Source organism: Condylura cristata, unplaced genomic scaffold, assembly GCF_000260355.1.
Source record: "Condylura cristata isolate star-nosed mole 26May11 unplaced genomic scaffold, ConCri1.0 scaffold00032, whole genome shotgun sequence".
Taxonomy (NCBI): Eukaryota; Metazoa; Chordata; class Mammalia; order Eulipotyphla; family Talpidae; genus Condylura; species Condylura cristata.
Window position 1 is genome coordinate 4,340,781 of NW_004567133.1, and position 14,226 is coordinate 4,355,006.

The 14,226-nt window shown below is 53.5% G+C and overlaps 1 protein-coding gene across 4 annotated transcripts; it reads left to right on the top strand.

The window, feature by feature from the left end:
- The first annotated feature begins 80 nt into the window (after positions 1-80).
- On the top strand, positions 81-14,202 carry CPSF4 (cleavage and polyadenylation specific factor 4, 30kDa). 4 transcript variants are annotated; one of them, XM_004691949.2, is made up of 8 exons: positions 81-330; positions 2,802-2,852; positions 4,692-4,844; positions 6,416-6,511; positions 7,090-7,183; positions 8,155-8,227; positions 9,674-9,844; positions 12,518-14,202. In XM_004691949.2, the coding sequence occupies exons 1-8, from the start codon at positions 228-230 to the stop codon at positions 12,584-12,586; spliced, it is 810 nt and encodes a 269-aa protein (XP_004692006.1). In that variant the 5' UTR covers positions 81-227; the 3' UTR covers positions 12,587-14,202. The 4 variants fall into 4 exon arrangements, with proteins under 4 accessions (XP_004692006.1, XP_004692007.1, XP_004692008.1 ...); XM_004691950.2 differs by having other exon boundaries at positions 9,749-9,844; XM_004691951.2 differs by having other exon boundaries at positions 117-330; positions 9,752-9,844.
- Positions 14,203-14,226: the final 24 nt, after the last annotated feature.

Sequence of the window (14,226 nt, forward strand, 5' to 3'; positions counted from 1 at the left end):
GCGGAACGACCCGGCCTCGGCGCTCGATTGGCACAGTCTGGACAGGCCACGAGCCGGCGCGGGCTGCGGGAGCTCCCGGCATCCCTCGGGTGGCGGCGGCGGCGGCGGCGGCGGCGGCGGCGAGGCCCGGGAAGAGGACCGTGTGCGGCGGAGCCCGCGGCGGGAGGAGGTGTGAAGGCGACCAGGGACTTGAGTGGGAGTCGGGCCGGTGGGCCGCCGCCGCCGCCATGCAGGAAATCATCGCCAGCGTGGACCACATCAAGTTCGACTTGGAGATCGCGGTGGAGCAGCAGCTCGGGGCGCAGCCGCTGCCCTTCCCCGGCATGGACAGTGAGCGAGGGCGACGCGGGGACCGGGGCGGGGGAGCGGACAGCCCGGACCTGGGGCACTACCCGGGCCCCGGACTCCTCCCGCTAGAGCCTGGGACCCTCCTGCTTGAACTCGAAACTCCCTCCTTCGGCCCCGGGAATTCCTCCTCCCACTCCGTCCCGGGACGCTTCTCTCTCCACCTCCACCTTCCTCCGAATCTTTCATCCTCTGGGACTTCTCGAAAGTAACTTAGGGAGGGCAGGACTATACTGGGTTGGTCCGCATGCTGGCTTGGAAATCCCGTCCTCAGCCGCCACCTTGCCACCGCCCCCCACCTACCTTCAACCCCCTCTTATTATATCAAAACTGGGCGGTTGGAGAAGCCTTGCCGAGAGTAGGACCTAACTTCCTCTCTGCAGGAGACCCCCAACGACACTTTTTCTCCTGTGACTAGCACTTCCCGGACCTCGCCCTCACTTTTTCTGTGGACCCCAACCCCAAATCATTCATCACACCCAGGCTGCTGCCCGAGCTCTCCCACGTGGTGACCCTAGCCCCCACCAATTCTCAGGGGATGCCTAACACTTTAAGGAGAACGAACAGGTTTCTTTCGGACACACTCGAAATCTAATGCTATCACGTGAAGACGCAGAGGGCTGAGTTCGTTCAACCCATGGGCACCTGGGCGAGGGAACACATTGCATTGGTGGCACTAGGTGAGCTCTCCAGTGCTCATGACTGCATTCATCCAGAGTCCTCATTCTTCTCATGCAGAGGACTGTGGCCTGTGGTGTCCCACTTGTAGCTGAGCTGGTAGAGCTTACTGCTCTCAGGTTACTGTGCTTCTCAGGCACAGTAACTCTAACTTGTCCCTCTCCTGCTGATATTCTGTGCAAAATAGGGCTTATATCTGAGAGACATAACAGCAAGAGCTGTTTTACACACGCATCACCTCCATCTCTCCATCGTTACCTCTGCTCATCTCTCACACAGGCCTTTTCCTGTGTTGATGGCACTAGCTCAAATTCACTAGCTCTTTACCTCCCTCCATACTCCAGCCCAGATACTTGGGCCTAGGAGGCAGGTGCAGTGGCGAGGACTCAGAAATCTTTTAGGGGTGGGCAAAGGACATGCCTGGCCATGGGCACTGCCCCAGTCTCAGACTTGGTAAGTGTTCTCAGAACTCACTGCTGCTCTTGATTGTTTTGAGTATGTTGAGGCCACAACCCTCCCTTATCACTGCATTTCATTCCTGTCTTAGTTTGGGGAAGAACTGTGGGTTCTACCCTGACATCCAGTCCGCAGGAATGTGGACTTCTCCCTTTAGAGAATGAAGCAGTCTTAATCTCTGAAAAGAATGCTCAGAAGTACTTCACTGGTACAGTTGTTAGTGTAGGCTTTAGACTTTTTGAAGTGCAAATGAGTGACACCCCTGTGACTTCCAGTTGTACAGTCTTAAGTCTGTCCTAGCAAAATCTACCTGGTTCCAAGAAGCCAGGGGGTCTTTTAGGTGTTATTGAGGAGAGGCACGTAAGTGGGCTGCTATAGGTGGTTCTTAAGCAATTATAAAATGTCTGCTGATAAAACCACTGACACTTGATTCTAGTAGCGATGGTGGGCAAATTCCTGGGCTCATATGGATAGCTTTTCCTGTTGGCATGAAGGGTTGTCTCAGTGCCATGAAGCTATTGGCAGCCACTGCAGCATGAGTTCAATCCCCAGCCAGGGAGCTGACCCACATGGGTCTTGCCTGCTGCTCCCCTCAGCAGTGCATTTTAGCCAGTCTGTCTCTCATCCCTGCACCTTTGGCTTGTACCCCAATTCTCATATGCATAAATAAATAAACCTTTAAAAATAAATAGAGCAGCTTGTTCCCCATGGAGCCCATTACTTCCACCACACTCACCTGAAGTGGCTGCATCTGCAGAAGGGAGAGCCTGTGCCCCTTTGACAGTTGTATGCTGTTTTATATACTCAGAGTAGTCCCGCTCCTGTGTCTTTGCTTATGCACTTCCCTCTGGAATAGCATTTCTGATCCACCTGCCCTTCTCTGCAGCCAGTCTTTAGGGTCCCCATTCCTTATCTGTGCTTCCTATGAGGTCACCCCTCCCTCTGCCTCAAGTGCCTGTGACTTAGCGCTCTGCAAGGTCTGAGCTGGGGGTAATTAACTTCTGTGCTGCAGTTTCCTCCCTCGCCTGCTGTTAACTCTTGCTTATAGGATGCTGACAAGCATCTTGCTTATAGGAGGCTCTGAGAAAGCACTGAGTAATGACTGGTCTCAATGCTTGTCTCATTTTGCAGGGAATGACTGGTAAGTAGCTTTTCTCTTGCTCAGTCAGCTTTGTGGTATTTTTGCCACTGTTTCTTGTAACCTAAACAGTTCATAAGGTAAAAACCAAAATAGTTTCCTCCTCCTATTTTCAGACATTGCCAGTTGGGTTGCAGTTCACCTAGTTTTGTCTGATGCCTCTCCTTTTCTCTCCTTTCTACAGAGTCGGGAGCTGCTGTCTGTGAATTCTTCTTGAAGGCTGCCTGTGGCAAAGGTAAGAGACTGCTGGCTCCCTGAAATTCCTTCTGGGTTGCCTTTCCACCACTCTGTCCACAGCAGACTTCTAGGCTCTTGGGTTTGCATTGCTTTGTGCACATTATCAGTGTTCCTAGATGAAACCATGGCTTGGAGGGGCTAGGAATGGGCCAGGAAGTTGAACGGATATTCTGTGTGAAACCTCAGAGGACTGAAGTTGGCTCTGGGTCTGCCTTCTTGTCTCATTTTCCCTGTAGCTGTGAGCTGACTTGTGACATGGACAGGTCACTAGCACTGAGGCATTCAGGAACTTTGTGAAGGTCTCAGTGAATGACTGGGACTGGCATCTGAAGCCAGGCTTTTCTGATTCTCTACATGGTCAGGAGGGGCTCCCTGTCCTCTGTAGCCTAAAAAAAAATGAGGTCTGTCTTGTGGAGTCTTGTTCACATTAAACCTGCCGTAAGAGCTAGACTCCTCAATAATTTGTAAGGAGAAATATCTCTGGCCATGTGTATAGGTCTGAGCATTTTTCTTCCTGTAGACAAATTTATTTGGAAATTAAATTTTCAGTAGAAGCTTGAATCCTTATCCATGGATCCTTATTTGTGGAATTAGCTTAGGGTTGATGATTTTGTCGAATTTTGGTTTTCTAACAGTTAGTTTACCACTGAAGCAATATAGCTTCCAGGTAGACAGGGGCCTCAGGCTCTGCCCCCCTAGGCTCCTGTCATACTTGGCTGTGACTCTGCCCTCCTGAGCTGCACCTTTTGTTTACATAGCTGTCCTGCGTCAGCTACTATTGTAGTCACGAACCACAAGTGGCGATTCAGATTTAAATTAAAATTAAATAAAATAGAAAATGCAGGGCATCCTGGTGGTGCAGAGGTTAAAGTCTTAGCACTTTCAGGCTATCAAGCTGTTATCAGCCACTATGGCCTGAGTTTGATCCCTTGCTGAAGAGCTGGACCCCTGGCCCAGCTGACCTCTCCTGACCCGCCTGCTGCTCCCCTCAGCAGTGTACTTCATTAGTCTGCCTATTCTGTTCCCACTCTGTCTCTGGTGAATCCTCTCACCTTCCACACCTCTGGCCTGTACCCCAGTTCTTTATGCATAAATAAATAAGTAAACCTTACAAAAATAATAGAAAATGCAGTTCCTCAAGCACTCTAGTCATGTTTCATGTGTTCGTATATAGCCACATGGGCTATATATGATGGCCCTAAGAGGTGCCATCTTAGCCAACACAGATGTGGAATGTTCTGTTGGACAGACCTGGTCTAGGTCTTTCCTGGTGACCACCTCATTCTGGTCAGGCCTTCCCTCTGACTGTCCAGGGTATGGCTCTTGTCACCTGGGTGGGTGACTGCTCAGGTCCTGCCACAGAAGGCAGACCCTCCCCTCCCCCATTTGTATACGGTGTATGTCTTCAAGTCAGGAGTTGATCTTTCCTAATTCTCAGAGCTTATTGATGGGGTCTGCCTGGAGTGCTGGCTACTGCTGACAGCCTTTCCGCTTTCTAGTTTTCCAGGCTGTGTTCCCCTACTTCTATAACTTTTGCCTTGTCTGTGTAACATTGAGACTAATCTTTAAGTAAATTAGGAGGTAATTTTTTCCCTTTCACCCTGACTTGTTAAGCCTCCATCTTAAAGTAATATCTGAAATCATGATTTACCGTTAAAATAAAATAAAAGACCTAACTACCGAAATGTCTACTCTTACCCTGCGAAAAGCACGCTGCCTTCTGTCGGGGCAGCCAGCACCTCACATTACTTGCTGCTTCCTGGAACTCCTGGAGGTTGTGGGGTCAAGTCACCCTCCTACAGGCCCAGTGCCTACACCCCTCTGTCTTTCTTGGTAGGGGGCATGTGCCCGTTTCGCCACATCAGCGGTGAGAAGACCGTTGTGTGCAAACACTGGCTGCGGGGGCTGTGCAAGAAGGGGGACCAGTGTGAGTTCCTGCACGAGTACGACATGACCAAGATGCCCGAGTGCTACTTCTATTCCAAATTTGGTAAGGTGCCGCCTCCCCCTGGGAAAGCTCCTCCAGGAATCAATACCTGGGAGCTAAGCAGCTACTCAGGTGCTTTCTTCCCATCATACTGGCTCCAGATGAGAAGTGTGGGCAGTGCCTGCCAACCTCAGCTGGCCCTTCAGTTCCAAGTGCTTGGGGAAATTGAAATGAGGGGGGTCTCGCTGTGTGAGTGAGCAGTGCAGTGGCTGGAGGCTTTCTCCCCTGAAGCAGCCTCCTCCAGCATAGCAGCTGATCACCCGTCAGCCCACAAGAATACAACCCAGGCTTCCAGCGTGCCACCCTCTCTCCCTCCTCTCCCTTCCCCCAGTGGTCAGCCCTGGAGCCAACCCTGGAGGGGGCAGTGGCTTCATCACTGAAGCCATCTCCCACCTCGCCCCAAAGGCAGGCACTATCCTCCTGGGTAGACACTCGGTGGTGCCTCTTCAGCTGGCTGGGGTTTCTGCCTTCCCAAATGGCCCTGGACTCTGCTGCTTCCGGTGCCTCTGATGCCCCCTACCTGTCCTGCCCCTGCAGAGCGTGCTCTGATGCAGATAAACTCTGCAGCTTTGTCACCTGTGCCACTGAGTCATCAGTGAGCTGAGTCATAGGTGAGGATGCCCCTCTAAACACTGGAGGGACCGCAGTGAAGTGGACAGGCCCAGTCCTTTTTGCTGTGGTGGCCTAGGGAAGAGGCAGCTGATACACCATTGAGACAAGTTAAGATTCATGCACAGTAGATTGGTGCTTTGAAGGAAATAAACGGTGATAGACCCATGAGCTAGAAGCTCCTTCAGGCAAAATGTCCAGGGGAGTCTTCCATAGATGGCAACAGCTGAGCTGGGATCTGAAGACCAAGCGGGTTGATCTTGGAATGGGAATGGCTGAGGCCAGCATGGAGGGACTTGGCATCTGGGGAATTGGCATCTTTTCTGACCAGCGGTTATCAGAGTGACCTTTTGTGTCTGACAAGGACTGGAGAGGGCACAGGGGTAGCACCTCTACCTGGTGCGCAGCTCCAGTAGTGGGGTCCTGGTGACCGAAGGGCCTATTGCTCCCAAGATCACTGGGTCCACCAGGAGGTTATAGGGTGAAGTCACCTGGCTCCTACAGGCCCAGTGCCTACACCCCGCCTTCCTTGGCAGGGGCATGTACCTATTTCGCCAGTCTTGAGCTCCTGGATCCCCCTGACTTTTGTCCAAAAGGGATCAGGCTCAGTCCTTTTCCCAGCCCAGCTCAATGTGAAGCGCTGGTGGGGTAGAACAGTAATTTCCTGGACTTAACTGGTTCCTTTGCACATCTGGGCCCCCCACAGTGCCCAGGATCATCCGTTGGGTGACGGTGGAGCAATGAGTGGTTGGATGTCCCCTGTGTCCAGCTCTATCAGTGTCTCTCGCACTCAAAGGCTGCGTGGACATGTGAGAGGGACCATTACAGCCACAAACAGGTCACGAGACGCTGAAGCTTTACCCTGGGTCTCAGGACTCCCTCTCTGCTCAGAGGGCGCCCGCCTCGGGACATGAAAGTGGGTGGGGCAGCTCTCTTGGAGGTGACGCATGTCTGTCCCCCTGCAGGGGAGTGCAGTAACAAGGAGTGCCCCTTCCTGCACATTGACCCCGAGTCCAAGATCAAGGACTGCCCTTGGTACGACCGCGGCTTCTGCAAGCACGGTAGGTGGCTGAGCCTCCTGGCAAGAGTCCAGTCCTCCCCCTGCTCACATGACCTGCCCCCTCCTGTGCCAATAGAACCTGGTACTGTGTGACTTGTGGATCATGAGGCTGTTTCGTGCCCTCTGCCCACTTGAGCCTCTCAAGGCTCACGTGTAGGCTGCTTTCTTGCCTGCGTTTTTTTTCTTCCAACTATTATTTATTTATTTAAATTTATTTATTTATGCACACAGAAATGGGGTACAAGCCAGAGGTGCAGGGGTGGTGAGAGGATTCACCAGACACAAGTAGGGAGCAGAACGAAGTACACTGCTGAGGGGAGCAGCGGGTGGGTCAGGAGAATTCTGCCGTGCCATGTGTGTCAGCTCCCTGGCCAGGGATCGAACTCACACTGAAGCAGCTGCGGCTAGCTTGCAGTGCTGCATCCTCACCCATTGCGCCACCGGGGAGGGCCCTCTTGTCTGCATTTTTGATAAGGAAACTTGCATTTGAATGAGAGCACAGTCTGGGCAGAGTTCTGAGGGCTGGTGCCTCCCGAAGAGGGGGTGACTGTCTGAGTGACCCAGTGCTCACCTCTCCAGGTCCCCTGTGCAGGCACCGGCACACGCGGAGAGTCATCTGCGTGAATTACCTCGTGGGATTCTGCCCAGAGGGGCCTTCGTGTAAATTCATGCAGTGAGTAGCCAGCCCCGTCTCGCGCCCTGCTGGTGACTGTGTGCTGTTAGCACAGAGCTTGGGGGCGGGGGGGCGGGGGGTTGCCTTGCGAGAGGAACCACTGTCCCTTCTGAGCCAGAGGTGGTTCTGCCTAGGCCAGTACCAGTACTCAACCCTCATTGGGTCAGGCCCATAGCCCTGAGGTGCAGGACTGCACACAGCCTTGCACCTCACTTAGGGACTTAGGCTCAGCCTGAGTCCTAGAAACGGCAGCTGCATTTTTGGGGTCTTCTGTGCGGAGGTGTGAACTTGGGCTTCCACATGCTCTGGTTTGTGTCATTGAGAGGTGGGAAAGAGGACGTCAGCCATGTCTGGGGCGTGGCAAGTGGTGCCACCTGGGCAGAGGTGGGTCTGGGGCTCTGGACCTGGTTCTTCTGGCTGGTTGGACTCCACGCTCCTCCCCTGCGCCTCAGCGCGTGTCTGTAATTTGGGTGGCTGTGGGTCAGGTTTCCGGTGAGGGCATTGCCTATGTGCCCGTCTCCCTGCTGCCTTTGCACTGCAGTGTCCTGTTCACTGCCTTGCTGCTGACTTGGACCCATGCCCAGATGCTGCCCAGGAGCACCTGTGAGGGTGGGCGTGTTCCCAGGTGCATTGTCAGAGGAGGTGCTGGCGGCAGGGTATGTGTTAGGAGGGGCTCCCCAGGAGCAGGCTTGGGCTTCTGGTGGACCAGTGGGCTCTTGGTGCATTCCCCTGCATAGGTAGGTCTGAGTAGAGTGGGGTCAGAGCCCAGGAGTGTCGCGTGTTCTCCCACCATCCGCCATCCCCCAGTCTCAGGCCCGGTGCTGAGGAGACCAGCGCCACCTCCCACCCCCGTGGAGTGTGTCTGGGCAGAAGCCAGCTGTGTTTTCCTTAGGGTGGGAATTTGAGAGCCCCACTCCTCTCTCATCTCTTCCTTTTCCCTTTTTCACGCCCTCTGGCTGCTGGCTGATCAGCCCTCGATTTGAACTGCCCATGGGAACCACCGAGCAGCCCCCACTGCCACAGCAGACGCAGCCTCCAACAAAGGTACCGTGTCCATGTCCCTGCCCAGCCCTGTGGTCCAGACGGCAGTGCTCTCGAGCGGGAACTCAGTGTCCGGCTGGGTGCAGTCTCCAGGAGACCCAGCTGGAGGCCTGTGCGAGGAGAGGATTCAGGGAGGGAGGTGGGGCGGCACAGCAGGAAGCTCTGGGATCGGAGCAGTTTGCCGATGGACACATGGAAAACCTGCTGGAGCTGGGTGCCACTTGGCACTCTTCCCTTCTTGCGGCAAGTGCCCCAGCAGCTCTGCGGAGCCCACCTGGGGAGGTGGGTGGAGGGCAGCATGGGCACTGTGTCCCTGCTGTTCTCGCTTCTGGTTCAGACCCCCCTTCTGACAACTGGGGAAGCGGGGACTCCGAGGTGCGACTGCTGGTCGGGTGCAGAGCTGGGAGCAGGGCCAGGTGATCGCTTCTCTGCCGCGGCGTCATCACTGTGGAGACTGCCCGCCACATGGATGGCCGCGGGGCCAGCTGCCCCAGTTTTCCAGACAAAGGGGTTCCACAAGCCAGTAATGGACTGATCTCATGCACGAGTGGAAATTTGAAGTAGTACCCCAAAAACCTAGGCTACCCTAGGTTGGTGTGTGAAGTGGGACCTGGGGGCCCAGAGGCAGGGCTGACCAGGTGTGCAACACCTGGTGTGCAGGGTCTGCAACAGGCTGAGTAAATGCACGGACCGGACTGAACAGTCCTGGTGGAACTCGAGCCGTGCCCAGGACTCCTCAGCACCAGAGGCTGAGTACTCAGGAGTGGGTGCAGCCACACCTGCGGCACTGGTCCCCATCCTCAGGAGGTTGTGGGCAATTCAGATAGAACCTGTCAGCACAGCCAGAAAGTCCTGAATGTGGGTGCTGCTGACAACCGGTGGTTTCTAGCTCAAGATTCCTGTGTTTATGGGGCCGGAGCCAGGAACCCACTTGGTTGGGAAGGTGGCCGCGCTGTCCAGGCCCCAGGAGCCCCTCCTGTCCCCTTTTCTCACTGACTCCCTAGTGGAGGGCCCTCCCAGCCCCCAGACGGCAGGTCAGCGTGTCAGCCTCCAACTGTTTTTCTGTGACTGTTGCTCGCCGTGTAGGCTGCTAGACATCTGGCTGAACCAAGCGTTCATCCTGACCTGAAGCTAGAACCTCAGAAACAAAAGTAAGGCCTGCTCATGCCCTCGCCCCGCTGCCCCAGAGACCTCCTCGTCTCTTTGGTGTTTTGTTTTCTACTTTCAGTTCTCGTTTTTGTGTGTCTGCATGGTGTTTTTCGGGCAGCGGCTCCTGCCATCATCACCAGATGTTTCTTTTCCACCTGCTCTCCTGAGCTGGGCCACCGCGGGAGCCCTTCTTCCTGCTGGCCATGCGGGAAAAATCCCGCTCTCTTTTTTCCTGTTCCCATTGGTAGTTCGCGTGCACGTGTTTTCTCAAGTAAAACCGTGTTGTGTAACTCTTTCCAGCAAAGTAACAATCCGCCATTACAAAGGTCGTCCTCCTTGATCCAGTTAACGAGTCAGAACTCTTCTCCCAATCAGCAGAGAGCCCCGCAGGTCATCGGGGTCATGCAGAGTCAAAATAGCAGTGCCGGCAACCGGGGACCCAGGCCGCTGGAGCAGGTCACCTGTTACAAGGTGAGTCTTGGGACTGGGGGACAAGGTGGGGCCTCCATAGTCAGTGGCCATTCATTCATTCCCCAGATACTTAGTTAATTTTGAAAAATGAAAACATCTTAGCGTTTGCTGGTAGTAAAAGCAGCTGCTCTGGTGGGCTAGAGGCCTTTCTGCTCCCGCCATGACACACCAAGACGAGGTGCACGTTAAAATACACTGGGTAGTGCACTGGCAGAAAAGCGAGAATAAAACTCCCAGAAGCTGGGCACCAGACTAATCCGGGGAGCCCTGAAGCGTCTGCATGTCCTCAGATCCTGTGCGGGCATACCCCAGGAGAGGGGGTGGAGCTTTGGGCCCAGAGTGGGAGAAACTGGATTAGGACAGCTCTCCACAGCATGTCCCCCGCCAACACCCACCTATCCTTTGTGCGCACACAATAAAAAGAGATGCTTCCGGAAAAGATCAGCGCTTTTAAAACCCACTAGAAGACTCATTCTTTCCTCTGACATAAAAAGGAAGAAAGTCCCTGAGAGTTATAGTGACTGGGGGCCCTTCTGTGGTCGTGAGCTTGTTCACCCGACACAGGCAGAAAAGACACAGACCGTGTCCCCAAACCTAAAGCACAGGTGGGTTGAGGAGGTGCTGAGGGATTTATTCTTAACCCGGTCCCACAGAATTCCCACAACCAGAGTTCCTTAAAAGTCACAGGATGTAGTCGGAATTCCGCAAGCTCACTGAGTGAGTCAGCAGGAGCCACCAGAAATAAAACCACTCACAGGACTCAGATTTGGAAATTACAAGGCAAAATTGGCACATGCTTTCTGTGAAACGTAGATGTATTTAGGGCACAAACGGAACTTGTTCCTTATTCCCGCCTTCCCTGGAACAGCTGCTTTATCCAGTATGTTCGCGCTCATACCTTGGTTTCAGTACCAATGGAAACTCCATAACTCCAGGAGACCTCACTTACTCTTTGTAACAGTCTGTGCTTTTTTTTTCCTTCTCCAATACATCCTGGTTTTCTGTCGATAATATGTTCATCTGATCTAGTTCAGCAACTACGTAACAACAGCCAGGTCTTTCCACTTCACTGCTGGTAGATACTTAGGGATGTGGCTTCTGGAAGTACCTCACTCTGGTCCAGGTGGCACTGACAGCCCCAGGCCTCCAAGTCAGAGGTCTTTGTTAAAGGACCACACTTGAAGTGCTCAGAGAACTTGCTGGGCACTTTCCACAGCTGTTGGGCACCACTGATGGAGAAAATAGACCTGCTGCTGCTCTTGCCCAGAGCGGTTTGTGACCTGAGTGGAGAGAAAGTCAGATGCCCGAGGACACTGGGTGATGGTGTACGTGGACTCAGGGAATGATTCTTAGAACTTTCTGAGCCTGAGCCTTAAAAGCTGAAGAAAAGGGACAGAGTTGAACAAAAAGGGGGCGGGGGGAGGGGTTTCCCTGGCTACAGAGCAGGCAGCTTCCACTTTTCAGGTATAGCAAGGAAACTGTCCTGAGGTGCCCCCTCTGGGAACCTGCGGAAGGAGGCTGGGGGACCTGACACCTTAATGCAGGCATTGCACAGTTCATCTTAAAGACGTCTTGTGGGAATACTGGGTTCCCCGGGGTCAACTGCAGAGGACGATGGACTTCGCCAAGTGCTGTGAATGGGCCTCGCAGTCCCTCCCTCTGGTCATCACATCAGGTGAAGCGCTGACTGGCAGCTACACAGGCTGGTTTCAGTACCAAATGAAACTCCAAAACTCCAGGGGACCCCACTCACTCTGTGTTAACAGTCTACTTTTTTTCCTTTTCCAATATATTGTGGTTTCCACAAGTCACATCTACGGAACGAGCAGATTTGAAAACATGGGGACAGCAGGGTGAGAGGAACAGAGTGAGCCAGAGTCTGGACAGGGACGCTGTTGAACCTCGCCTTCCAGGCCTAGGGAGCTGGGGCTGGGAGGCTCTAGGTGGGTTGGCACAAGAGTAGCTGCTACCACCCATCTCCTGAACCCTGTTTCAGCTCTCAAGGCTTGCTTCCTTTCCTAGGATTCTCTTCTGCTTTTTTGAGGGGTACAAGGATGAATGAGAAGCTGAGGAATGGCCTGAGCAGGCAGCTGGGACGAGTCAGGATTGGTGCTGTATTTGAGACCCTGTTCACTAAAGCCTGACTTGGCCCTCCTGACCTTGTGACCAAACCTGGACCCCAAGGGTAGCTTAGGCAGATGTGCAAGAGCCAGGAGGGAAAACCTGGTGCATCCCACCCCAGTGTTCACAATAGTGAACCCCCAAGCTGAGGGAGGAGCCTGGTGGCTTCTCTCGAGTTCCCTCCCCTGTCTTCAGGGATTCTCAGAAGTTGCCTCAGAGGTAAGTGACTAACCAGGCACAGAGGGGCTTCGCTCTGGGCAGGTGGGGGAACTCTGATGCCAGGGGCCTCTCTTTATCCTGCCACCCACTGTGAGGGTCCCTCCTCCTGTCCGAAGGAGCTCCCTGCCATGTTCTCTTAGTTTGTCGTCTGGCTGAGGTGTTCTCTTCCATCTACAGTTTCTGCACCACTGTACTTCTGGAACCTCCTTCCCCTCATTTGCAGAAAATCTACCACTGAGAGTTTCAGAGTCCCCATCCCCAACCTGGTATTTGGTGGGCGCTACATTGAAAATTGCATTTGAAAACTTTGTCTCCTTCCCTTCCTGTTTCCAGTGTGGTGAAAAAGGACACTACGCCAACAGATGCACCAAAGGGCACTTGGCCTTTCTCAGTGGACAGTGACAGCAGCTGGAGCCAGCTCAGAGCAGCCTGAGAGGCCTGTCATTGGGGACAACTGTGGGCCATCCTCAGGAACATGTGTTGAACTGTTCAGCACCAGTGTTGGTGCGACCTGGCTAGAGCTGGCACACAGGCACACTGGGGTTTATCATTCAAGGGCCTATTTCTGTCAGTTTCCCTACCATTTGCTGTAAATTTGTTATTTTTTTTTTTAAGGGACATGTGCTCCAGTTTGGTCCCTCGAGTCAGCATCATGTCTGTCTGGGCATCAGAGCCTCCTGTCTGGGACACCCCACACATCTGCCCTCTGGGGAGGAGAAGTGCGGGGGGGGGGGGGAGGCTTGTGCTCAGCAGTTCTGTAAGGAAGATGGTCGTTCCCCTCAGGGCTTCATTAAACACCAGTTCTTGGTGACCCCAGGGGCTGGTGGATCATTTAAAGCTGCAGCCAGCTCAGGCTCAAACTCCTCCATGTCCTGCTGAATTCAGAAGCTGTGCCTATCAATGTGATTTGACGAGGTCGCCCTCCAGGGCATACTCAAGTGCGCTTGTTGTCTCAGCCCGGCCCTGCTCCTAAGTGGCAGTGGCTGAGGAGGTGTGCAGGATTCTTGGTGTAGGGATTTTTGGGCTTATGTTCTGGGGGCACCTGCTTAACATTAAGGTATGCCTTACGCTGGAGCTGCAGGCCACCCTTTAAATCGTGACCCGGCCCTCCTGTGCACCTACCTCCTGCCCTAGCAAGAGTCTGTACTGTCACTCAGACACCTTTGGCCTATGGAGACCACCCTGCCCAAGCCTGGAAATGTGAAGCCGTCACCTGCAACACTGGGCAAGTGGTCTGTTCAATTACAAGAACAATTTTTATGAAGTTGATTAAAGCTTGTTTTTTAAATCATGTTTCATTACTTAAAGGACTGTGTGCCTAGAAGCCACCTGGCAGGGAGCCTTAATAACAAGAGGTCACTTGTTTCCACTCAACGAATGTGTACTTCAGAGGGAGTGGACACTGGCAGGTGTCACTCATATAGGATGTTGGGTGGGTCCTATGTGTTTAGATTTGGATCTTCTGAGGTAACTGATAACAGCACCCCACCCTGGGTACACACTACAGTGTGTGCTTGTCATGTCTCACTGAGAACCTGGTTTTGGCCTTGTCAGTTACAGAGGGTCCCCCAACTTGCAGTGTGAACAGAGACTGAAAGGCTGCAATGATGTTAGTGGGCTAGGTAAGTGTAAATGCATTTTTAACTTACGGTGGGTTTACTGAGGCCTAAGTTAGGGAAGGTCTTTACTCTTAAGACCTTTGAAGAAGGGTAAGGAAATAGTGCTGGATCCACAGGCAGCTGTGAGTCACCAGGGCCTCTGCTTTTCTCACCCCTGGTCATCTCACGGAGCTGTTCCCTGCAGATGCAGCTTCCAGGCCCTAGTGCCAGCTCTGCAGGATGCCATGTGCCACAGTAATATAGGAAAATGGAGTAAGGGGAGACAGTCTTAGGAATACAGCTACTTTCTGCAGTTTAAGCTGACAAGAATGCTCAAGACTCTCAAAGCAGCAAGGCGATGACTCTGGGCATGTCTGTCTAGATGACACCACCCCCTTAGGAGCCGGGGCACCCACCAAGGCCATGTGGTTCACACCCTGGACT